The sequence below is a fragment of the Triturus cristatus genome, chromosome 1_2 (assembly GCF_964204655.1).
Source record: "Triturus cristatus chromosome 1_2, aTriCri1.1, whole genome shotgun sequence".
Taxonomy (NCBI): Eukaryota; Metazoa; Chordata; class Amphibia; order Caudata; family Salamandridae; genus Triturus; species Triturus cristatus.
The window spans coordinates 99,626,455-99,653,291 of record NC_140580.1 but is presented as its reverse complement, the minus strand read 5'-3'; the positions used below and the strand labels follow the sequence as shown (position 1 = coordinate 99,653,291).

The 26,837-nt window shown below is 43.9% G+C and overlaps 1 protein-coding gene across 2 annotated transcripts in view; it reads right to left on the bottom strand.

Moving 5' to 3' along the window:
• RGS10 (regulator of G protein signaling 10) overlaps positions 1-26,198 on the bottom strand; it is a 138,470-nt gene extending 112,272 nt beyond the window's left edge. Inside the window, exon 1 of one of the 2 annotated variants that reach the window (XM_085602885.1) lies at positions 25,824-26,198. In XM_085602885.1, the coding sequence (XP_085459011.1) occupies positions 25,824-25,872 (49 nt within the window). In that variant the 5' untranslated portion in view covers positions 25,873-26,198. Of the gene's footprint in view, positions 1-25,264; positions 25,640-25,823 lie in introns of those variants that run through there. The other variant, XM_085602899.1, reaches the window with a different exon arrangement.
• Positions 26,199-26,837: the final 639 nt, after the last annotated feature.

Sequence of the window (26,837 nt, the reverse complement as noted above, 5' to 3'; positions counted from 1 at the left end):
GCATTGTCTTAGGGGTAGTATATGGCCAGGGAGACACATGAGAAGTGCACGTCACATGGAAAGGCCTGGTCAGAAAAGAAGAGCAAGACAAGATGGGACCAGACCGCGTCGCAAAGTGAAAGAAGAGGAGAAGGAAGAAGTGTGGCTTGAGGCCACAGCGTGATGAGTTCCAAAGAAAGAAAGAAGAGAGGCGTGTGTGATTAGACATCTTGCACACTGCAAAGTGCAGAAGACGACTGAGTGCTAGAACATCATAGGAGTGTTGGACACCGGGAGTGAAACAAAGTACCTAGGTAACATCTGGGGCACCATGAGAGGCTGGCTGGCTGGCTAGAAATCTTCGGTTACACCAAGCAAACCTGCCGCCTGTAGATGTGAGCAAGCTGGACCATTTGTGACATCTACCTTTGGGTTTGTACTGGAGACTAGACAGTGGGCCTGCTTGGACGTCTTGAGTGACCTGGGATGTGGGGTCTAGAAGAGGATCCAACCACTCCACACCAGACCATGGCGATCCAGGGGCAAAGGCCTCAGGGACAGCCGGTGCGAGCGGGGTCCCGAAACGAGAGATGAGTCTACAGCAGCTCCCCCGCAGGTCCCAGGAAGACGAAGATCTTGTGTCGTAAGCTGGTTCCTCCAAAGACCATCCTGTCAATGCCGGTGCACCAGAGTCTGAATGGCATGAGTAGTCCGATACGGAAACAACTACCCTCCAGGTGGATCGAAAGACTTGAAGGTGGGACTCGTAGCACTTCCTCCACGAGGCGAGAGTATGGCATTGGAGTGACACGGCGAAATACAGCCAGTCCAGTGGAAGCCTGGTGAAGAGGACCTCAGGGACATCCAGTGAGAGGATAATACCTGTGAGAGTGGCATCTTGGTGAGAGAAGGCTGTCTGTAATTACTCCACCACCCTGCAGCTGGAAGCGCTGCTGCCTCTGTGGAAGACTCAAGTACAACCAGGATGTCATCTGTCGTCCGAGGCTAGAGGTTCATGGGGCCAGGACGTATTTGTGAAAATGTAACATCCTCCAAATTCACTATTGCTCCACGTGCACTGTCCCCGTAAACTGTGCATATAGACTGGTTGTAAACTTTCACGCCTTGAGTCCAGGGAGGACAGGATCCGCAGTGCATCACTGTACTGTGCCAAGTAGAACTGGTGATCCTAGCTGCAGTTGTACCATCGTCCTGTTCTGAAGGCAGCTGAATAGACTCAGTGGAAGTTTTCTGTTGTTGTTTTATTCTCTCCCATAGGGTGGACTAGGTCCAGTTTTAATAAAGTTTGGGAGGGATGTTCTGACCTGTTGGTCACTGTTCTAGTATTTGTGGTGCCAGCAACTCCCCGAGGGCTGGCTTACACTCCACCCCACACCCATCCAACACAGGCGTCACAAGACATGTGACCCTGGTAATAAAAGGGGCCGGGCGCACGTGACCTGGGCCAGTTCTACTAACTATATTCCACCGTTTGTGTCCTCCTTATATATGTATGGGGGCCTAGGGCCCCACTACCTTACAGTTTTCATCACAGTTTCTGTATTATTTTCATTATTGATTATCAAACATATTCCTCTGTTAGTGTCTTAGATTTCTTATTTTTAAAGCGAGGTCTGCATAGTTTTTAATAGCAGGACTGCATAAAGCCGAAACTAGACTGGAAAGCTGTGTTTTGGCAAAATCCAAATCTCGATCTGTCGCTCAAACGATTTCGGAAACCAACCTTCTGCAAATTATATTTCTCAAACACTAAACCTAGTATGTAATGTTTGTGTCTATGGTAACTGGGTGGTGTGTTTGCTTGCCACATATTTTTGGGCACCTCCCATACATTTCCTCTAGCCATCCAAAAGCAAACACTTAAAATCTGCCTCAAAATGAGGCCACGTACATCTTTTTTGGCAAGTATTCCACACTGCTGGCATGTTGCTTGCATAATTATCTATTGCTAATCTTATCCTAGAATCCATCTCACTCGCCCAAAGCCACAAAAAGTACAAATGCATTTTAGGCAATCCCTTCACCAAACCGGTTCCAAACTATTCATAAACATCATCCAGTCGTACTTCAAAACACGGGAAATTTACAAAGAAAAAAGATTTACTTTCCATAATTCTTCTCAGGGTTCTCTGTTACTCGGGATGGCAAAACAGATCTGGGCAAAAACGGGGACTGGGTAAGATTCACTTGTTAGACTTTTCACACCGAAAGAGGGATTGAAAGCAAACGTCTACTGGCCAGTACTCCACAAATCAGGGGGGGCCAGAAGAGATGCAGATTTGCACAATTGTAACCCAGACCTAGTCACAGCAAGTGAGCAGTTTCAGAGTGGAACCAAGAGCTGGTGGGGAAATGGATGTGTCAATTGCACGTGAGCCTTTGGTGAGCACCACCACAGACACTTGGACATGTTGTCAACATCTGGGGCTTAGGCGAGCCAATCCATCAGTCACCCCACAGCCCAAGGACAGATCTAGCTGTGCTAACGCGAGCAGGCATAGAATGTGGCTCCCCACTCAATGGCCTTTTTAAAGCGTATGTACAGTGCTCTGGCAGGCAACATTCAATTCAGTGTGAAAAATCATCTGTCTGACCTTAGGCGTAGGATTGGCATTGCATAGCCAAATTTGTGGAAATAATAATTAAAGCCCCATTCGATCAAACATTCAATGTAATGAGATATATTGGGCAGGTGAAGCCTTGCACGAGAAGCACCCTTCCGTTTCTACGACAAAAGAAAATATGCTGCAAAACATTAAGATAGTTCAAATAAACTAGGCCGATTTACCAAAATGCACCAGTGTGATACAGCTGAGATTGTTGCAAATTTCAGTTGGCTTGTCGGAATTTGTTTTTGGACATCTGCCCTACTGCTGTTAAGACACGCTTAGTTCATTTCAGTTACCTCTCTAAACTCATTTTAGGGTCTAGTGGTGTGTATGGATTTCATTTGCTGCTTATAGTTTACAAGAATTCCTCTGCTATTTTCCGCTTGACATATAAAGTATAAAAACCCATATGCCAGGTCTTGGTCCAGCACTTTGTAATGGGTCAACTGGAATTTCAACAAGATATGGCAACTCCTCTCTACATTGAAGATCACCTTAAAAATCCACTTCTCTACCTTGAGCACCAACAGGGAGCTCACCCATTTCTCCTATGTCAATTAATTTTTCAGCGCTAATGGTTTTTGCAGGGATTGAAATAGAGCAAGCACAACAAGATGATGGACGGAGTGCTGAAACTTTTCAACCAATCCCCAGGCACAGATCTGGGTAAAATTAATTGTTCTTTTGCACACTTTGCCACCCCAGTTCAGACACAGCCATATGCACGGTCTTGAGCGTGTTCCTCATGGAGGCAGTCCAGCCCGAACTGCCAGGGCAGGTCCTCCCTTGACTGGAAACAAGCATCTTGGGACTGGTTTCGGGGTATTACACCGCATCAGCCAGACTAGCTTGAATTCAGTGGCATAGCGAGCAAGGGACCAAAGTCTGGGCATACCCATGGACACTTAGGGCGAGCATAGCAAACACAACAAGAAGATGGACGGAGTACGGAAACTTTTCAAACTCTCATTCCCCAATCACAGATCTGGGTTTAATCCATCGTTCTTTTCCTCACTATGCCACGCCAGTTTGGACCCAGCCAAATGCAAATCAGTGTTGACCCTGTTACTCATGGAAACAGTTCAGCCTGGACTGCCAGGCCAGATCCTCCCTGGACCCAAACAAGCATACTGGGACCGGCTTTGGGGCATCACACCTCATCATCTAGGCTAGCTTGAATCCATCAGTCATTTGTTTCTTTTGCTTTTTCACCCTAAGTGGGAAGGGTATGCCCAGACGTGGGTCCCGTGCTCACTGCACCACTTGATTCACGTTAGCCTGGCTGATGAGGGGTGAGTCTACGAAGCCGGTCCCAGGTTGCTTTTACCGGTTTAGGGTGGCTCTGGCTTGGCAGTTCGGGTTGGACTATTCCCATAAGGAACAGGATCAAGACTGATTTGCATATAGATGGGTCCAAACTGGGGTGGCTTGGTGAGCAAAAGAACAATGGATTGAACCTAGATCTTTGTGACTGGGGGTGAATGTTTGCATTGTTCAGCTTTCCGGCCGTCATTTGTTTCTTTTGCTTTTGGGATTGAAATAGAAGCATAGGGAGTAAAGGATAAAGTAATTTACTGAGTATCACCGCAGAGTTGGAGTCAGGATTGGAACTGAAGTCTTTCACTTCCACAGTTTGCAATTCAGCCACTCATCAGGTCCACTGCACAGTGTTAACGAACCATATTACACATTTATCAGAAACACTTCCAGAAAAACTTCCTTTGCGCATTGTGTTTTGGAGGGCTTGAACATTCATGCACCAAATAAAGAATACAAAACCCCGTTAGTTCTGCGACTGCATACATTCAATAATGAGCAGTCTGATAGCAGCCAGCCCCTGGTTCTGGCCTACCGAGATCAGCTGTTTCAGACTTCAGACATCTTGAATCAATCTTGTAACACTCATTTCTGCTTATACTCCTGGGCCCTGTATATACATGTCCCAGGCCTGGACTTTTAAGGAGATTAGTCACACAGGTGATAAATGGACGCCTGCCTTGCATCTTAGCACCACAGTGTTTTTTAAAGGCTTAGTCTGGTAAACATAGCTATTAGGCGTAAATTCGATGGACCCAGAACAAAGCTGGGGTGAAGGTGTTAGTTATTTTATCTATGACCACTTCAACCCAACCATTAAATATTGGACATATAACATCAACAAAGCTTCTTTTGAGTGAATGTTTGCTTCATAAGTTGACTGCACATACATGTCCAATGGACGGGTCGGAGAAGGCTACCATTTTCCTTCAGTTTTTATTTTCTATTACATGGATCTTAATACCAGAGGAAAACCCCATGCGTCTGCTACGACAATCAATATTCGGCAATGAAGCGATATGTGTCGGTCAATCCAATCAGCTCTTATTCCAGAATCTTCAGCACCCCTTCATAGGATTTCCTTTTAGTTACATCTTTTAAATATCCTTCTCCACCAGGCTGCAGGTAGGATGAGCATGGCCAAGTTTAGTGCTGTCGGCAAAACAGAGGGAGTTGCATACCTTTTACAGAAAAAAATAGGCGGTACTGATGTGAAAAGAGGAAGAGATACAACGATACAGCGATGAGAAAAAATACTCTATGGTGGCTTTGGTGGGCAAGGATATTATGTGTCTGTGTCTGTCTTTATGTTTACAGGTATTTGTTATGAGCCAACAATTGGGGTCAAGGTTGTGGACCAGGGTGGTTTATGAATAAATATGTTTTACTTCATCGAAAAATAACACAAACCTTTTGACTACTACATGCACCTAACAACAACAAAAAATGCGAAGCTCTGCTTTAAACAAAAGAAACAAGGAGTAATGAAGGTGGGTAATGATGGTTTGTATCTATGTATGGGGCATTTCTACAGCGTGGACTTAGCCAAAGGCATAAAATAAAAAGTAGCAATACTTCCTACAGGAAAAACAGAGACTAATGATGGACTCTGCTAAACTGGGAGCAGTAATGAAGAGACAGGAAGCAATGATACTTAAAACAAAAGAAATAGGAAGCAACAATTCTCCGAGCCAAATACTGAGTAACGATCAATCAAATACAAAATAAAGAGCAATAATACTCCCATTAGAAAACATTTGGATTAATTACAGATAAAGCAAATCAGGGAGCAAAAATAAAGGAATGTTTAGTATTGATAACCCAAACAAAAGATATGGGTGTGAACAATGCAGGCAAGAAAATAAATAGTTACTGATGTAAAGAAATGTGAATTCATAATCCTTCAAACAAGAGAAATAGGGAGCAAAGAGTATTGAGACTTCAAATGAAGCAAGAAGAAGCAGGCAGAAAGGAAGCTGCCAACAAATGCAATCCAGGAATTCGATACTCCAAAATAATAAAACTGTATTCCCAACAGAAGAGCATAGGTTGCAGTGCTTTACATTGGAGAGTTCTCGCGGGAACTGAGTACCTGCACTTATTTAATTTGAGAGGGAGAGTGCCGGCACGTCTCAGTAGGGAACAGGCGCCGGCACTTCTATATTTCCATTTCAAGTACTGGTAGGTTGTAATATTCCCAGTAATAATAACATGTGACGGATATGCAGACGTGTTCTGCCTGGTGGTTCCTCCATTGCTTCTCTGATGTGCTGAGATGAGAAGCATTGGTGGGGCTGTGCTCTAAGCAGATGCTCCCTTATGGGTGCTGAAGATAGACTATGAGATCAATAGGGATCTTTACATTTGCTGGTTCACTGGCTTTAAAAAAAGAATTGATAAAATGATCAGTCTTAACCACCTCAAAATGCCCTCACTGGGGGGCAAAGATAACTTTTTAATGACACTCCCTAAGATGAAAACGTAGAGACTAAGGGCCATATGTAGATAGCTAAATACCGGTCGGTAACGGCCAAAAATCGGTAATTTTCCCGTTACCGACCGGTATTTAGCCCTTTCTAATGTAGGAGGCAGGTATTAAGGGTTCGGTAATTTACCGAATCGGTATTTTAAGGAATCGGTAAAATACCGAATCGGTAAATTACCGAATCCTTAAATCCTATGTAGGGAGCACTCAAGTGAGTGCTTTTTTGTTTTAAGGATTCGTTATTTACCACCAACTACAGGTTGGTGGTAAATACTGAATACCTTTTAAAAAGCAAATTTGTGCTTTTGTAGAAATGCCATGTGGCAGACATACATGCCCTTAGGGCATGTATGTGCGCCACATGTGCACACATGCACGATTCAGGGGTGCAACAGGGTGTCAATGTGACACCCTGCCACCCTTGAATATGCTCCCCCTATTACCGAATTGGTATTTACCGAACCGGTAATAGTCAATGGCTTCCCATTCATTCCTATGGGCCTCCAGGCCCATAGGAATGAATAGGAAAGTATTCCTTATTACCGATTCGGTTAATACCGAATCAGTAATACCGAATATTACCGAATCGGTAAAATTTACCGATTTTTTACCTACATTCTATTTACCGATTCTTAAATACCGAATCAGTAAAATTCGGTATTTAGGAATCGGTAAATAGAAATTACCTACATATGGCCCTAAATCCCTTTAAAATCTTTGCTGGAGCCTTGGTAACCCGGTTGCCTCCACCATAGTCCCATATCCCAGATGCTCGTAATAATGATTTCAGTTGTACTTTTCGTGTGTGTGTGTGTGTGTGCGCATGTCTACTACACGCCCTCAGCTCCATATGTTATGCAGCCACCTTAGCTTTAGCAATTCTGAGAAGATGGCTAATATCAGTGCACTACAAATACACATCATTAAAAGGCACTTAAGTGCAGAGCCTGCCTTGCATAACAGAGTAACCAGCATAGGAAGGTAAGGAGCATGGAGCCAATGTTTGGGCCATCAGTCTTAGGGTTCCCAGTCCCCGTCTAGGGTCAGTCCAGTAATGGATCATGCATAACTCATTTATGATAATGACTATACTCCTCAGTGTCTTTTAGAAAGAGGTAACACAATGTTGCTGTTGAATCGCCTCTCTATTAGTGACTATAGACAACATCTTGGGGTATGGAGGTGGAAACCGGACACCTTCTTCCAAAGAGAAAATAATGAGGTGGAGAAGAAATGGGCACATAGAGAGGGACAGCAAATATTCGGTAAGGGACTCTCAAACCGCTTTTTTATTTAATTCCCATCATAAGATTTATTTCAGCAGTTTATTAATTAGAAAACAGACTATAGTAATAGTAATGCTTTACAGACTGTTCAAAATATACTTAATGTGCCTGTGGCCCATATATTGTACCCATTCTTTGACAAACTTAAAGTTTGTGTAAGAGTCCATTAAGATTTAGAAGTCATTCAAACTCAGATAAAGAACACATTCATTGAGATTAGTTTGACATATAGGTTTTCAGTGTCTGTAAAGTGATTTAGTGTGAGGTCAGCTCCTGAGTGGGAGATTATTTCATGCATTTGCTGCTGCAACAGAAAATTGTCTTCCTCCTTTATAGGGCAACTTAAAATTAGGTGCACGCCTTAAATATCGATTACCACTTGTAAGTGATCGAATAGGCCCACAAGATGGAAGTGTGAGTAAGCATATTATGTAGGCATTTAAAGGTAAGTCAGCACTGCTGAAAAATAATTTGTTATTGGACAGTAAGCCAATATGAGGCATCCTTTGGAGCAGACACATGCTCCTGTTTCCCTAAGACTGACTTGCCAGCTGCATGTTAGCCCAGTGTCTGACTGGAGGTCATGCAGGTGGGCGAGCATAACGTCATTACAATAGTCCTTACATACATTTATAGCTGTGCCTAAGACTAGACCTTTGTGTTTTGTGGATGACACTGGGCAGATACAGTGGGCAGAAGCATCTGTGGTTGGAAGGAACCCATCAAAAGTGAAATTTAATCTTTTGACTTTGGAAGAGATTCCTGGTGTTGGCCTAAGTATAGTTGTAGGGAAGTAGTGATGCAATTGTGGCCTACATTTTATACCACATAATATAATTTTGGCGCTTGGTTTGATAAATTGTTGCTAACTGGAGGCCGTGCATGATTGAATCTCTAACAGGCAATCCTGAAGAACAGTGATAATAAATAGATCAGAGGCAAAATGAACATATACCTGGATATCATCAGCTTAGGATTGATTTTTCCAAGTCTCTTGAATTCAAGGGCCAAGAATATATCAAAAAGGACCCCTAACATGAGAGAAGCCCAAGGAGCTCCTGCTGGTAGTGGCGGGTCGCCTGAGTCTGAGGGGCATAGTCCGCTTTGTTTCCGGCAGTTCTTTTATTAAGAAGGATTCAAACCAAGCCACAGTAGCAGGCAGCCTATCCAAAAAACCAGGATTGTCCCCACAGTCGAAAGCTGCCGACAAATCCAGTGTAAGCAGAAAAGCCTCATTGCTTTCATTTATCCTTTTCAAAATTTCATTCCAGAGGCTCAAAAGAACTGTTTCTGTGCTATAAAGGGGTCGAACACAAGGTTGTAAAGATGAAAGCTGCACACGGAGGCAGTGAAGAGATGGATATTGGGTTATCACCGCTTTCTCCATGATTTTACTAAACACGAGAAGCACATTGATTGGTCTACAGCTCTTGCCTTTGTTGGATCCTGGATTAGAAAAGGGACCACTCCTCCGTAGAATGATTTATTGTATGCACTCTGGATTCGGGTAGCAAAGAAGGAGCAGTTGTTTTAATAACCAATCTGTTACCGGGTCGACCAGAGGGTTGGTATGTTTAAATTTAAATAGCCACCTAAGAGCTGCTTCCAAAGAAAAGGGGTTCAAAGAAAACACTGGTTCATGTTCATTACAAGTTGAAGCATGTGAGTGGGATTCTAGTTTAACAGCTGCAAATGATCCCTGTCTTACTTTGGAGAGAGACAAGTGAGGAGAATAAACAACTATCTGGTGAAATGCAAGTAAAACGATCAGATTTAAAGAGTTTTCCTGGAATACCCCCAGAGACTCAAGGACCAGGAGACAGAAAAACTCTAAACTGGTCACAAATTTGCAAAGTGCGATAACTTCCTGAGATGAATGTACCGCAGCTGAAAAAATATAGGCACAAGCCAATGTTTTCATAAACCAGGTGTCCGGGACAAAAAAGAAAACAGACAACTAATTTCTAATACTTCCACCTGAACCCTTCTCAAAATTTACAAAAAATATGTGCACGTGATAACTCACCCAGAAAGAGATTGTTGACATGCTTCAGCAAGAATGAGGGTCAAAAAGATCTTGTCCTTTCTTGAGGACATTAAAGATAAAAAGCTAAGTGCTGAGAATCAATGAGGCGTAGTGGCCATCAGTGACAACTTGAGCACATTTTTAGTGCAGGAGGTATCACTTTTATCACTGTGTGTTTTATGACAGGTAGAAAGACTCCTTATATTCTGCTGGACCAACTCCTTGCTCCCATTATTTGGTTTAATATTGGAAACATGCTGTGTTCCCATACACCTTAGAGATTTGATGCAGCTTTTAATAGCTCCTGGGTAATATTCCTTACACCCGCAGTAATTTGGTACCCTCGAAACCGCCTCTGTGTGATGCATCCTCAATGCAGGATCTTGCAATGCTCCGCAAACTTGGATTTAAGTGACTTTTGTTCAATGGGGCTAACTTCGGGGCATATTATCAAGAAGCGGCGTTAAAATTATCGCCGCTTTAGCGGCAGAAAACTGCAGCTAAAGCGGCGATAATGGGCTTGATAATATGCCACAGAGAATTCCAATAGATGCCCATGTTGACACCAGAACATGGGCTTCTATGGGAATTCTCAAGGGCATATTATCAAGCCCATTATCGCCGCTTTAGCTGCATTTTTCTGCTGCTAAAGCGACGATAATTTTAACGCCGTTTCTTGATAATATGCCCCTTGGTCCCTTTATCCGGGCCGCGCTCCATCACGGTCAGTGTGAACTTGTGACTTTTTCCCAGTCTGGCGCAACCAAATAACCACAGTTGGCACTTTGTGCTTCTAAGCACTGTTTTTACTGAAAACTTTAGCATTGCATATCTCTGGTTCTACTGATTGGATTTTTGTCCTTTTGGTCGCAAATAATTTATTACATTTTACTCTATTTTACTAAATTGGTATGGGTTTTTACTTGTTTTGTGCTCACACTTTTTTACTGATTGAAGTGCTGCATAAATCTTTACAGATTTCCTCTAAATTAAGCCTGACTGCTTTGTGCCAAGCTACCAGAGGGTTGAGCACAAGTAAATTTTGGGTTTCCTTGTGTCTCACACTGACAAAGATTGTGGTTGCTGCTTAAGTAGGGGTTCACCCCCTCAACTGGTAACCCAATTTTCTGCAACTAGTAAATGGTGTACAACGTGCTCCCAAGGATTGGAAGTTAAGTGCCACTGGTGGGCTGCAGTAACTATTGTGTCATCCACTACAGTGGCAAAGTAAAGATTGTTTGAGTCCTACCCTTCGAAACATTGCTGCTGTTTGGCCTGTTATAGTCAGCCTTTTGGGGAGGTAAAAACCTTTCCTTTCACTACTCGTAAGTCACTCCAACGTACGCCCTAATAGGATATTTTAAAGTGGGACATGTAGAAAATTAATATGATCATGTCCCTAAAATGACAATGCCTTAAAATGCCTATTTTCACTGTGGCAGGCTTAGCTGTCTTATGTAGGCACCCAGAGTACAGATTCAAATACTAAAATACAGGGCCATCTAGAAAAATAATTAAACCACTATTTTTAATAGTTATTAAAAATTCAATTGAATGGTGTGGTCGGACTTTTAATAAATATTAAGGAAAAGTAACATTTAGAAAGTTACGATTACCTGCCTCACCTGTCAGAAGGCTAATTAGCATTAGCATCTGCCAGCACTCAACTTGTGCTCAGCATTGAATAGTTTTGAATTGGCTCTTAGGACTATAGACTGACCTAAATGGTAGAGATGACTCCTCTGAACTTCACAGAATATGCAGCGCAGGAGCTGTTCGCATCCTTTTGGCATTACATGCCTGGACGTCACTTCACCAAAATGCCAGGGGTAGTGGAAGTGACATTGCACTCCATTTGACCTTTACTTTGACTCACACAGACATACTTACACATACTTATACATTCACACTCTCTCGCGCAAATTAACATACACTCACCCGCAAGCATGCATACAACATACATTTAACACAATTTTTTTACCTACCTTAGCTTCCAAATATGGTCATATTCTAGCTAATGCACTCCATTTTTTGTTACACTAATAGTGAATAATATTAGTGTAATAAACAAATTGACAGAAACCAGGCAAGTGGGGCTCCGACCAGCATCCATTAGGAAGAGCTGCCCCTGTGTTCCACATACAAAATAAACAATTGATGGACGGAATGCTGGACAATGCAAATATTCACCCCCAGTCACAAGGATCTGGGTTTAATCCATCATTCATTTGCTCACCACACCACCCCAGTTTGGACCCAACCATATGCAAATTAAGGGTGGGCGTAGTTCGCGAAGTAGCGGAGGTTATTCGCGAGACTCTGGATGTTGGAGGCAAGGCCATGCTTGTCATGTTAGACCTGTCGGCGGCCTTTGACACCGTCCCCCATGTGGCGCTCCTCGCCAGGCTCCATGCCATCGGCCTTAGGGGGACAGTGTTCAAATGGTTTACATCTTTTCTTGAGGGCCGCCGCCAGACGATCTGGGTTTCCCAGAGCGCCGCCGAGATGCCGCCATTGGGAGTCGGAGTTCCACAGGGTTCTGTGTTGAGCCCGACGTTGTTTAACATCTTCATGTCTCCCCTGGCGGCCTTGGCGGAGGCTCATGGGGCCCAGATCGTGTCTTACGCAGATGACACGCAACTCCTCTTCACATGCGGAAAAGATCAGGCATTTGATGGAGAGAGCATTCGGGGGTGCCTGGGGATGGTCTTCGACTGGTTCCAACAGAATAGTCTGAAGGCCAATTCCAGTAAGTCGGATGTTTTATTCTTCGGCTGTGCCACCGACCCGGAGTGGCAGGATTGGTGGCCGTCGGACATGTGCCCTCCTGCACAGTCATCGCTGGTTGCCAAAAACTTGGGAGTTAAGCTGGACAATAAACTTTTGTTGAGAGCGCATGTTCTTGGCTTGGCTGGTACCTGCTTTGGCATTCTGAAGATGCTCCGCAAGTTTTTACCATTGCTTTCTGTGGAGCACAGGCGGATCACTGTGCAAGCTTTGATTGGATCCAGGTTGGATTACGCGAATGCCCTTTTCCTTGGTCTCCCGGATTATTTGGTCCAGCGCCTGCAGGTGGCGCAGAACTCTGCTGCTCGTGCCATTTTTGGCCTTCACAGGCGAGCGCGAGTATCTGGGCTGCTGCAGACGCTCCACTGGCTGCCTATCCGGAAGCGGATTATGTTTAAATCCCTGACGCTGATGCACAAAGCACTTTTTGGCTCTGGCGCAAGATATTTGCAACGGAGGTTGTCTTTTTACCGTCCAGCCCGTTCACTGCGGTCAGATTCTCTTTTCATGGCTGTGGTTCCGCGGGTGAGGAAGGCTCGCACTGGGGGGCGCTCTTTTAGCTTTAAGGCTCCCCAGCTTTGGAATTCGCTCCCGTTGGCTCTACGCAGCACTGCTAATTTGCTGCAGTTCAGGAAGAGCCTGAAGACCTGGCTTTTTAACCTTTAGGTTTCTTTTCCCCTTGTTGCCTTGTGCTTTGTTATTTGTCTGTTGTGTTATTTTACACTGAGCTGCATGTGGAAAGTGCCGGGACACTCTTCTGGAGTAGCCGTGCGCTATATAAACACATTATAACATAACATAACATAACACTTCGCGAAGCTACGCAAAGTGAAGTTCGCACTACGCGAGCTACACGTAGCACTTCGCGAACTGCGTAGTAACATGTTCGCACTGTGCGAGATGTTGTTTTCAATGATTGCACAGTGCGGACAAGCAACCGGCACTGTGCAATCATTGAAAATGGCATCTTGCACAGTGCGAGCTGTAGTTTTCTGCTGCTCGAGTAGATTTTTACTCGAGCGGCAGCTTTCTCAAAGCGAACTGGTAGTTTCTCATCGCGAGCGGTCGCGGCATACGCACCCCTCGGAATGAGAAACCTGACCTCCTCGCGTTGGGAATCTCGCCTGGAGGTTTATTTTCCATGCTCGCGATCGCCAACTTGATGTTGCTGATCGCGAACAAGGAAAAAGTCTCGCCGGGATTTCATTTTGCTTGCTCGCGGTCGCCAACTTGACGTTGAGGACCGCGAGCAAGCAAAAAATGACCGCAGCACTACGCAACACTACGCTACGCGTGTTCGCACTGTGCTACGTGCAGTTCGCGTAGTGCGAAGTAGTGCGAACTTCGCAAACTACGCGAGCGTAGCGTAGTGCTTCGCCCAGGCTTAATGCGAATCAGTCTTGCCCCTGTTCCTTATGGGAACAGTCCAGCCCGAACTGCCAAGCAAGGTCCTCCTTGGACCGGAAATAAGCATCCTGGGACCGGTTTCAGGGCATCACCCTTCATCAGCCAGGCTAGCTTGAATCCAGTGGTGTAGTGAGCACGGGACCCAAGTCTGGGCAAAGAATGATAGATTAAACCCAGATCCTTGTGACTGGGGGTGAATGTTTGCAATGTCCAGCATTCCGTCTATGAATTGTTTCTTTTGTCTGTGTTCCAGGCACTGATTTTGCCACCTCTGAAGCCAGAGTGTTAGCAAGGGGTAAGCCTGGGGTTGCAGCTGTAACCCCTGGCGACCCCTAAATGACATACATGAGGCTCAACAGCTCGGTCAAGCAGAATTTGACAGTGTAACACTTGGGGCATATTTCAAAGAGAGAGAACAGGATGGCGGGAAATTCTTGTAGATGCCCTGTCTGGTTGCTGAAGGATCCTTCTTTAGCCTTACCAGGCTTCTGTCTTTGTGTTGTGGGCACATTGCCTGCCTCAAACTGGATTTTAGTTTAGATGTGGGAGGACACTAAAATTACCATAGTACACTCGCCACACATCCTCAGCCTTGAGTGCCCAAGTTGAGTGTGGCTGAAGACTTTCACTATCTTGGATTTGCCACTACACATTGCCTTTTGGGCCTATTTGCAGTAAGGCAAACAGTAACTACTGCAAAAGTAGGTGAGTCAGAGGATATGAACCTTTAACCCATTAGTTAAGGAGGACTTAGGAGTTACTCTCATCCGCTAGATAGAGCAAGGCATAAATGTGACACTTTCAAGCACCCACTTCAGAATACATTCTGGATCTGTGGAAGACCAGAATAGGACTGAACCTGCTGTCTGTAACCTAAGAGAAACCCTGAAGGACTGGGCCTGCTCCCTCTTGTACCCTGGACAAAGAAGTGTACTCCGAAGCTCAGTTGGCTGACCTCCTGTGTGAGTGACTACAGGGAGACAAGTTGCAGGAGGCCTTTTCCTGGAAGATACCAGCTAACTTCCAGGACTTGGACTGGACCCTGCTGTTGGCCTCTGCCTGAAATCTTATGAGTTTTTAAGTGCCTTCTGTGAGGCCCTTGGGGGCATGGATGTGCACTCCTGTGGCTGGCTGGGACTGAAAAAAGTACATTAGAAAGTAAAATCGTGGACCATGACTAACCTATTTTGTGTATCTGGCCAGCGCACCATTGCGGTTGGCCTCAAATTGTTCTAGGTCCAAGTCTACTGAGATCATTGGCGCTTTGTGCTTCTTAGCACTATTTTGCCTTAAATCTAAAAAACTCATATCTCTGGCTCCCCTATTGGATTTTTGTCATTTGGGTGTAATTTTGTTTTTGGATTTTACTGTATTTTCTAATTTGGCTTGTGATTTTTAACGTTTTGCATTTTGACTTTCGTTCTGTTTTAGTATTGCATAAATACTTTACACATTGTTCTACGTTAAGCCTGTCTGCTCTGTGCCATGGCTTCCAGAGTGCTGAGGTCAGGCTGATTTAGTGACTTTGAGGCTTCACCCTGACAGGGGTTGTGATCATTCCCCCAAATAGTATTCCAGTTTCCTACACATAGCATGCTTTAACATAAATAACTTGAGTGTAGAAAGGCTTGTGCTTGCCTTTCAGGTAAGATGCAAAAGACTTGCCTTTAATTAATCATCTGCGGGTTATGGGTTACTTCTTAGTTAAATTTCATGTTCTGGAGTGACCAGATCTCCCGTGCTCGGCTATCTTGGCTGACTGTCTCTCAAGGAACACTTTAACCTTCATTCTATGCATTTCTTGAGTGATTAGCAAAGCACCTTCGCAGATACCATACATAGCACACTTAGGTGCCATACCACATCTTCCTTCATACAGAACCATGCACATGACTCCACCTTATCCCGTTTCACATAGTAAATATCTCATATACACAATGTATAGTCCGCTCAAAAATCAACGTAACATATAACATAGACAGCTGAACACCAGAGTCTCAGAAGCTCAGTGGTATACTGGCTACATATCCGCTGAGCCAACCCTTGTTGTCCATCTTATTTGAGATGCTCCTACAGGGTGGCTTTTGTTGGACCAGGTCTTCATGTGTGGCAGAGAAGGGGCGGCCAAGGTACCAATGAGAAACCCTTCAATTCAAACCATTTGTCAATTTCATGAGTCTAGAGCAGGTCTGAAGCCACCTTACTTCACACCTTGCACCTTAGGCTACCCCTCATGTTTGCACGGACTTTTCAATTCAAAGGAATTGAGCCTTCCATTGATTGCTTGTCCCTGACTTCCCAGTATGCCCCAACCTGTCTGCTGATTTGCCTTATTTGAGACCTCTGTGTGTGGATCCTAAATTCTGATTTTGAACCTGGAACAAGTGTCTAGTTTAAGACACCGGCTTGCCTGCACACTGTTTCCTTTCCCTCTGAGGACTAGTGTAGAGTTATCCTGCAGGTCCTCCGGTAATAAGTCTACAAGGAATGCCAAAGAATAATTCAGCTGGTTTCATGGACGCCATGTCCAGATCTACGCCTTAGTCCTGACAAGCTGATCCTCTTTCTGTTTGGCTCTACAAGAGACTATCAAGAGACGCATGGGATAATTTAGAGTTTGCTTTGCCATGTTGGTGGTGGCAAATCTGCAACATTTAGAGTTCCTTGCCAAGGTGAGAGGTTTCTCCTCCAGAGTTGGGGTATGTTGACTGTGCCTACATATCTGGTCCCCCAACATGTTATCTGCATGCTAATAACTCACCATTTCTTTCTGTGAAACTGTCACAATGTCTATGGCAGTACTTGATGGTTCCAACTGTGACATACATGGTAGCCAACTGTCCATGCTAGACTGGATGGCTGATGCAGCTCATCTTTGTTGGGGTTGGCACATTCCACTGGTTGACCTGAAGACCGAGCTAGAGGAGTCCTGGCTAACAGCACACCCGCCATTTAGAGAACATGGCTGCCAGAGATGTGACCGAAGAGTCTAACATTTTTCACAGATTCTTCATTACCGACATCTTCTGAATTAGTTCCAAGTCATCATGAAAAAATGAAGGCAAGGAAAATGTACTGTCTCGACCTCCATAAACTATTGGTATACCCAAGCTTTAAAGCTGGCAAGATGGCTCAGTTAAGTAACAGTCGCTGTTGACATCTACAGTAATCTGAAGGTCATGGGTCTGAATCTTGACATAGGAGGCTCAGATTTCTGTTCTTCCACGGAAAATAAATTGAGTATCATTAAAATGGGAAATGTTTATATCAGTTATTTATAGTGCTTAGAAGTAGCAGAAGTGCGTTGTGATGCACAATTACCTTAACTTTTACGAAGTCCAATTTAACTTTTCCAGGTGTGGCAGTTAAGAATCATAGGGATGGAGCAGGGCCTAATTAAGTGTATGAATATGTATTTTTTCAAGGTTTTTGAACTTTGAAATTACATTTAAGCACCACAGTTACTGTTCTTTCAAGAACTTTCGCCAGAGGCGAGGCAAGAAACAACCGAGGACCACAATCATATAAAGTTTACACATTAAAATGGTTGAAAATTATTACAAATTGTAAAAGGCCTGTAACATACATTGCAAGAACTTACCTAAAGAAAATACATCACTCTTCGTACAGGGCCAATTTCACTGAATAAATTTGGGTTTAAAACACCAATTACATTGTTCCCTCAAACTTCCATACATACAAATGCAATAGATTCTGCCCTCCTTCCCCTCCCGAGGCCTATATAATATTACACCTTCTCTGTGATTCTCCGCTCCCACCGAGGTACCTCCATCCCGAGCAAACAGAAGACCACCATACTCAAAATACAAGTAAAAACGCCGAGCTCAGGCGAAGCTATAAGGTAAGAAGATTGGTACAGCATAGGGCCGCTGTCATACAGATCGGGGCCAATCGCTTAGCAAAGTGTAACATTGAATTAAGATTCTCAAACATTATTTTTTTTAAATTGCAACTCTGAGGGCCTGTAGTGGCAAATCTAGCAATATTGGCGGCATGTGAAGTTTGGGGAAGCAGTCATTGTGCAACCCTTGTAGTGGTAAATTATAAGGTTTAAAAGAAGTTGTAGACTCCCCCTTCTACCAGAAGTTCCCCAGTATGCACAATCTGCTGCGCTTGCTGACAGGTAGACCACGCAGTATTTTTGGATGTATACATTACCAAGACAACACGTCCCCCACATCATACGTTTCAAAATGAGGTCATGCAATCACCCTTAGTCCTGGATCCTGTGATAGTTAGTGTTTACAAAACGCATTTTATGCAAGGATGGTATAATGTATATGTTTTCAGCCAACGCCGCATGTTTTATGCTTGGATGGTAAAAACTACAAGCAGTCATACCATCTCCAAAGCCAGCATTAAGAGATGCATAGTTTAGTGCGCCCAGAATTGCTATGCTAAATCCAAGCACATACTCCCCGTTCCCCTTAGAGTCCAATCTGCATGCAAGAAAGGGGCCACCCTAGTCTTTTTGAGCAATATCCCTTTAACAGATTTATGCATGGCTGCTGCTTGGTTAATGCCACACACCTTTACTAAGCATTACTGTGGAGATGTTCTAGCACATCCTCATTCTTTAGTTGGCCAAGTCGTCCTGAGAACACTATTTCAAAAACCAGCATCATCTATTTGCAAGCCATCACTTTGGAAGGGGACTGCTTTACATTCTGTGCAGAGAACATATATATACTGCCGCACATGCAATGAACAGAAAAGGTTACTCTGTAACCATCTGTTCGTAGTGTGTAGTGCTGTAGTTTCACAAGTGGCCATCCTACTCATGTGATGCTAGTGATGATTAAAGATGTTTCTATGGCATTTTCACTCCTGTTACTGTACACAACAAACTCTGTCTTTGACACTGCTCTACACTTACAGAGCTCACTAGCATCCCAGAAAACAAATGTTAGGTGGAGCCAGTGGGACGCAAGCTTCCCCAATGAAAAATAAGTTGCAAACGTTCAGGCGCAACACTAAATGGCAGGAGTATGCAGAGCATGTAAATCTATTGCACTACATGTTACAGCTGGTTACATGGTAAGTAATTATATATCATTACAAAGTGTTGGTTGCCACTGTGTAGTTATAGTTAGGTAGACTTTCCAGAGGAAGAGCGTTTATCTTTTGCTAATAACTGTGGTGCCGTTTGACGAATCTTCACAAACTTTTCCAAAAAAAGTCCTTCCACCTCAGCTTCTTCCTGGAAAATGTCAGGGTGATCTGTCAAGCAGGGGCCAAGTAAATAGGGGAGGGCATTTTCCATATGGAATTTTAGACAGCGCTACTGCCAAAATAGCTGACTGGAATTACACCAAATTTGGCAGAATGCTAGTTATTTACCCAGAAATTGTGCTTTTGTGATTTAGTGTAAATCCGTTCAGTAATTTTAGAGTAATTGAGGTTTGAAATGTATAGATCTATTGACAATGGAGCTGAAATGTAAGACTTCTTATTAGCTGAGGGGGCTTTTTTGGAGCGAGCACTCTGTTTGGTTGATGCAACATGAACAGAAATTCTGATGCAGCCATTATAGGACTAGAAACATCTAAAACAGTCTAGAGAGAAGTCTTTACTCATACTGTTTCTCAAAATGTATTTTTTATTCAGAAGGCAGATGTATAAAGATACTTTTTACATAAAGGTTTTATTCCAGATCCCCTATTTCTGATATACAGGTTTTGAGATACTGTCTAAAAATGAGAGAATCTTTCAAAGTAGCCTGTGATAGATAATTTATGGTTTTGTAGGTTCCCTTCTTTAGCCACATTATTTCTCAGTCAACTTTGCTTATGAAATGTACAGATTTTAATGTGATTATTTCAAATGTATTCATCTCTGTTTTGATGACTCAGTCTTGCCAATGTACGTACTCCTGAATTGTCACTAGTGGGAATTCTAAGATTCAGAGCTGTCCCCAGGATACTGTTCAGAATTGTGGGCTAAATAATGCTGAACGCGCCCTCAGATCTGTAGTGCCTCTTTCTGGCAGAAGACTTCCACGATTCTCATCCTACTCAAGACCCTTTAAATCGTTAGAGCGCAGAAAAGCTATTCACCCCAGCTATCAGTCTTTTATCTAAATGAACTTGAATGACAGTAAATCGAGTACAATTCTGCCAGTTCACAATATAATCGTAAATGTATCACCTCTGCGTTTTCCAGGGAATAGTATGTAAATAATTTATAAGTGCCCAGATTCAAAACTAAGCCCTTCACAATGTGGACATACTAGGAAACTAATTGTACTTTAAAGCGACAGAAGGGACTGTGCTGATAGTACCATTTTTAGGACTAGCTATAGACGGCCTTAATTGTTTAAGAGACTTGGTGTCATCAGTTCATCAAAATATACAGTACAAAGGACGGAAAGAGACTGGGTTTAGGGTTAGCTCACTTAGTCTGTGGTTTTTCTGTGTTTTTCATGATCCCCCATTGCTTGAATGAGCAATCCTTCAAGACAATGAAAATGTTGGGGTGATTACATTGTCCTTTTTGAGTTCAAATTAGGTACTGGTGGTGGAGCACAAATAGTCCTTTAGATGGACTACAGCCAGTGTGTGTAATTTAATGTATGTGCTATACTGACAAAAAGGCAGTTTAATAGGATTTTTTGAGGGTTGGGTTTAGTACGTTTTTTGCTATTTGGCTTCTTTATCCTGCTATTAAAACTATGCTATGTAATAATCATGGTTACACGTCTGTTTGTTTTTAGTTCACTATTGCCTTCCTCTTCTGACTCCCTTTCATAACAGTATTCTCTGAGGGTGCACCTACCATCTTAATTCAGTCTGTGTAGAAAAGGGGCCACATTCCCACCTTCCACCCTGCGGCCCAATATGTTGCTTCATTATGGAATGTTCTTTCAGGGACACAGGGGACAAAAAAACTCAGTCACTCAACTATAAACAAAGACCTCACTTGACAGAAAGCTAGACCTGTTGTCTTGGACAACATTTGGTTTTGCTTTAGTAGTTGGGCATTGTGTATGATATGTCAATGTATTGATCAGGTGTCATCTGTGGTCCTCAAATAAACAGAAATGAGTACCTCATGCCTAGCTTCCAAAACTGTAGCTGCAAAACACAGAGATCTTGCCTGAAAGAAATATGCGAGACTTTGGTGATGATCCACTGAGGAATACTAGAGGCTCAGCCAAATAATGAATCCACTTCAGGGATCCGAGTTATAACCATGGTTGTAGATTTGAATCCTGAAGGTACACTCAGCTTTTCAACTTTCTGAGGTCGTTAAAATGAGTCCCATAGAGTTGGCTAACAATAAACAGCCATTTTCTGGCAAGATCCGCCGGCGACAGCTACTTTAAATGTGTGCTTTATAAATACACCTGTTAATTTGTCTTAAGCACTATCGTGTTTACGGGTAAGAAAGAGTCCATTTTCTTACAGATGTCACGTGCAACAAAAAGATCTGTGGCATTGTTTAAAGGATTCTTTTCAGTGAAATAAACAAAACTGAATGCAGGGCATCCATGTTTTTATCCACAACAGATCCCCTTCTGTTTGCTGGCATAACGGGCCAACCCTCTAATCCTCAGAATGTTTGTGTCCCAGGTGCATTACTTTTTACTTTGCTGAATTAAATTTTAGCTCCCACCTCTTAAACCCAGTGGTATATTTGTGCCGGTTTTTTCCGGTGCTCCACACTGCCACTTTTTAACACCGGCAATTACGTATGATGGTGGCGCTGTCTTCCTATTTCTGTATGAAGCGCATGAGTTTAACAAGTAAATGCGTATTTAAGTAATACTTCTAAAGCGTCCATGCCATTCTTACTACTTTGCGTGGCATGGAATTGTCTGAAGTGTCACATTTAGAGAATGGTGATGTTTAGTAGGGAGTGTTTATACTGGCTGTGGCAGTGATGGCAGTTCTAGTCGAAGGTGCAACCAGCAGTGGCATCTGGAGCAACACCTTGGGTTCTGACTGGTACTTGTTTATTTACAAATTACTCACTGCCTAAACCTCGCCTGAAAATTCGGCCACTTCGCCCTCTGCAAAATCTTCGCCGTAGTTGGAGGAAATTGGCACAAATTACCCGGCAACACCTCTGAAATGTCAGTGTGTATGTATTGAGTGATCCCTGAAGGTACCTCCATGTCACCGCATTCCTTCAAAATGGATGCCATTTACTGGCACTCCGCCACTTACAGTGCTGTAACCCGCCTTACCCCTAGTCCTCATTCCTATCTATGGGAGATCAACCTGTGAACAAGAATTCTGTGTAGAAAAGCATCTAAGGCTTCATGAACTCCAGATCGCTCAAATCCCTCGTTGTGCCATCATTACCTGATCACGAAGTTAAAACACTGATGGCACTTGACTGTCAATACCCCAGCCCGACTGGCTCTACCCCAGGGGCCTGGTCTGTTGAAAAAGCTCCTGATTTCCCTACAGACAATTCTGTCCCCATCCTGACCACATTGGCAGGTCCCAAGCGCACTGACATTCATGGATGTTAGATTCAAGCTAGACTCTCAGAGGAAACACTCATCGCCCTCATGAGACACTGCTGTTATTCCTTTGAGTCAGGAGCCCAGTTACAAGGCGAGTGACAAACACTTCCCTATTTCAGCAGACATCCCCTTCCAAAGGGAACGAAAAAAAAACAGAGCAGGGCTGAATCCACCAAAGAAAAAAAATGTAGTTCCCCAAGTGTGAAAATACAAGTCATTCTCTCAAAGGGATGATAAAGAGACAGTGCTCTAGGAGACGGACAAAAGCAAGAAGAGAAAGGCAAGCCATTGGTGAAGAAGCAAGCAAATGACTGCGACAATAAAGTCAATCAATGGTAGGCAATGGCTGGGCAGTAAACCCACTGTAAGTTTTTATGATCCAAAATTGTTTTTTCACAACCAGAAAACTAAAAGCTGCCTGGAATGCAAGACCTACAAATGTAGGAATATCTAAAGGTGGCTTTCATATTTTTGCAAACAAAAGGAAATAAAACATGACCTATCGCAAAAATGCCTCATTACAACAACAACAAAAATTCTTGAAAACAGAGATTTAAAGTCCTAGCACTGGAGTGGACTACTTTCTAGGTGATGTGTACATGTGTGAGAGCAAATCCACCACTGATGGTGAACAAAGCCAATGAGTGAAGGGGCTTACCCATTGCTTTATGCTATAGGTTTTAGTGGGTGGAAACAACATGTGAATGACACGGCCAATGGATGACGAGGGCCAAGTGTAAGCCCCATATGCATTGAGGGGCTATGTATATACACACAGATATATCTTTGTAATTTTTTGTAAAAACATGAGGCTGGTGAGACAGGTACAGATGTCTCCGTATATCAAGTGGAAGCAGGCCACTTGTAAAAGACAAGCTTTATGTAGTAGGGTACCACTTCTAATTCTCTTTATGTATATTTAATAATCCCTACTAGTATGTTGAATCTATAAACACTGTCCTGCCTTTAATATACTCAATTCCACATTATATTTATACAAATATATCATGCAGCTCATTCTAACTTTATTTCACAAAATACAAAAATATCACATTTACATAGTTCAACTGTTGCTCTTCAATAACAAAACACATATGTGTATATAGTGCTTCATACAGAATGTCTTTCATGTCACTCCTGACCATCAGATTCAGATACAATTCTTATTCTGTAACATCGATTTCTACGGCATACATCGTATATATTGACCCATTTTTCCGAGCATACTTATTTACAGGGTGGAAATTTTACCTAATAGCCTCCTCCTCTTGGGAGTTCCAAACTCCATCAATTAGAATTGCATCATGTTGATCTAAATATTCCTTGTCAACAATGTTGTTTCGTCCCTCAGAGCACGGGTATCTTCTGCCCTTCATCAGGACACTAAATATGTGGAATGTATAACGTATACTTACTTGTTCTTATTCATAATGTCAAGTCTACAGACTGAAAATTTCATATATGGGACATCTGAATATTGTTATTATATCTCGCCTGCCTGTTATGTTGACATTTGCTTCTCCCTTAATTAGTCGATTCAGAGGGAAAGTTTATAGTTACCTAAATTGACCCAATAGTCTAGTATTTTTAGGCCCACGTGGTAGGTGGGGCTCTCTGTCACTGCTGAGATTGTAAACTCCTTATAAGAAAGCCCCTCCAAGCAACGCTATAACATGGACATCCGCCTCCTGGCGCCATAGGAATAAACCCTCTGCCCGATTTTGTCCTCCACAGCCACATAATTCTAAAGACTCAAAATATAGCCAGGTCTGGTAGCTTAGTGGACTAATGCACCCACTGCAGGGGCCTGTGTTTGACCTCATTGTCACAGGTTCAAATCCAGGTGGGTCCACTCAGCCTTTCATCCATTAGAGGTCAATAAAATGAGTACCATTGAGTTGGGTAACAATAAACATCTGTTATTCAGCGCCTTGAGACCCATGGGTGATAAGTGTGCTTTACAAATACAAGAGTTAAGTTATGTTGAAATATATCCAACATGCTAGGCCATCTTAACATGCTAGCCCAATCTTCCCCACCACTGCCCAGTTCAGGAGGAAAACCCGAAGTAGGCCTTAGGAAGCCAATACACTTTCCCCTGGAACTAGCAGCTGGAGTGGACGCTGGGCTCCCTCTTAAGGGAGGTTTGTCCTCGGCCCAGTCCAAAGTAACAAACATTCTTTGAGAAGTTGTCTTAGAAAGAAACAGACTTCCCCGTAAAACAGCAGCACTCAGGAAAACACAGACAGCTGTCGCCGATGTTCTCTCCTGTCATGCAGCTATAAACGACCCAAACATGTCAACCCAACCGCGTGTATGTTTATTTTGGAAAACTGTGATATCCAAGCAGAAAAGCCACAAGTTACGAATAACGTTCTTTTTCCATTAGCTGTACTTTGGCGAACGAAGTAAGTTCAATAGAATCAAATAAAGAGGTTGAGAGATAATGAAGGGGGTGGGGTGATAGGCGCGAGTGAAACAGAGGCAGAAAATGGGGATCTGGAGAGACTAAAAGTATGCGATATAGCCCTCGAAAAAGTGAGGAAGATATTAGGGAGGGGGGTGGGGGGGGGGAGGCAGGAAGATGGAGAGAGAGAGTTGGGTTGCAGGGAGGAAGAGAAAGAAAAGTTAAAATGAGAAGGCGAGAGACGACAGAGAGGAAACGTCTGTTTACAGACTTATAGAAGAGAGTGTGCGAGAGGGAGAGACAGGGAGAGTGTGAAGAGTGAAAAAGAATAACAGAGAGAAATGTTGACAGAAAGACGAGTCTTCAAAATATTAAGAAAGATGAGACAGACACCCCTCCCTTCGCGGCTGCAAGTCCGGGCTGATTAATGGAAAAAGGGCACTCACCCACGAGTCTCTCTGTTCCGCATTTCTACATGTATCCATCTCATGTGAGGGAAAGGGGGAGAGGGGTGTAAGGAAGAAGTCACCCCCCCCCCCCCCCCCCCCCCCCCACCACCTGTGAGCCCTGCACTCGGATTCTAGCCGAGAGCTGGAAGGCACAGTCCCACCTCCAAGGTACCCTAAAGATGGGCACTAGCTGTGCAGACAACCCCCACTGAGGGCATCGACTGAGTCCCTGTAGAAGGCACCCCGTCCCCCAGGGTGCTCTGCAGTCAGACATCAGCAGGGGTCCCTTGCCTGGAACGTGTCCTTCAGTCAGACATCAGCTGAGTCCCTACAGTAGCGACTGCCTCCCTCGGGGTGTCCCACAGTTTAGACAGCAGTCTGGCTACGTGGAGCTACCCTGCAGCCACACATCTGCTGACTCCATAAGGAAGCGCCTCCCACTGTGAACTGCAGACCGACTTCAGGGGAACCGCATCGGCGGGAGTGTCCTGCAGTCAGACACCGGCTTGTCCCCAAGAGAGGACCCTCGCCCTGTCTAACAGAGAGGTGTTCTTACCTGAAGGCCGTCTCTTCCGGCTCAGCCTGCTGACAGCTCGAGTGAACATGGTGGGGCCGGGCTCGTCCTCCGGTGGTGTTCGGCGGGCAGGGGTCAGAGGTGTGACCGAGTCATGGCAGCTGGTTCCGATGAGGTGCAAGCAGTGGCGGGAGCGCTCGCGTGGGTGTGCCTCGGCTGCCCTGTGTGTGCTCCCTGCAGCGCGTGCCAGGGTTCCCGCAGCCTTCACTCCTCCTCGCGAGCACCCACCCGAGGCTGCCTCTCTCTCAGACTTACTTCTCAGACTGCACCTCCGCTCTGAGGCACCCACTGACTTCCTGTGGTTAGCGGAATGCACGAGGCTGATGTGTGCAGTGAATCACAGGAGGAGCTCCAGTCAGCATGTAGCGCGAGATTCAGACTCGCACAAGCTGAGCCATGCAGAGGCATTCACAGAGATGGGGACCACACACAAGCACAAGGCACATACAGAGACGATTTAACACACTAGCATTCATAAAACATACAGAAAGAAACAATGCCTCACAGAAACAAGCACAGAGAATAGAACTACTGCGACAAAAACAAAGGAAGAGGCAAAAGAAAATGAAACAAACATGAAAACAGAAAGGAAAACATAGGAATGCACAAAGAATTACGAAGAGAAGTATAAACAAACATTGAAAATGCAATCAGTCTCAAATTTGTTTGAGTTAGCGCTCATGGCATTGTAAATGAAAATGTCTTTTACCTATGTGTTGTGGAATGCATGTATGTGGTGGAATTATGTGTGTTGGATTGGATTCGTTAGTTGTGTAATTGTGTGGCATGGAATTGTGTGGTGTGGCGTGGATTGGATTTGTGTTGTGGAATTATGTGGCATGGTGTGCTGTGGAATTATATAGATAGTAAATATGTGGTATTGAGTGTACTGGAATTATGTGGAGTGGGATTGTTTGTTATGGAGTGTAATTCTGTGGAATGGTATTTTGTGTTGTGGAGTGGTATGTAGTGGAGTTTAATTATATGGTGTGCTGT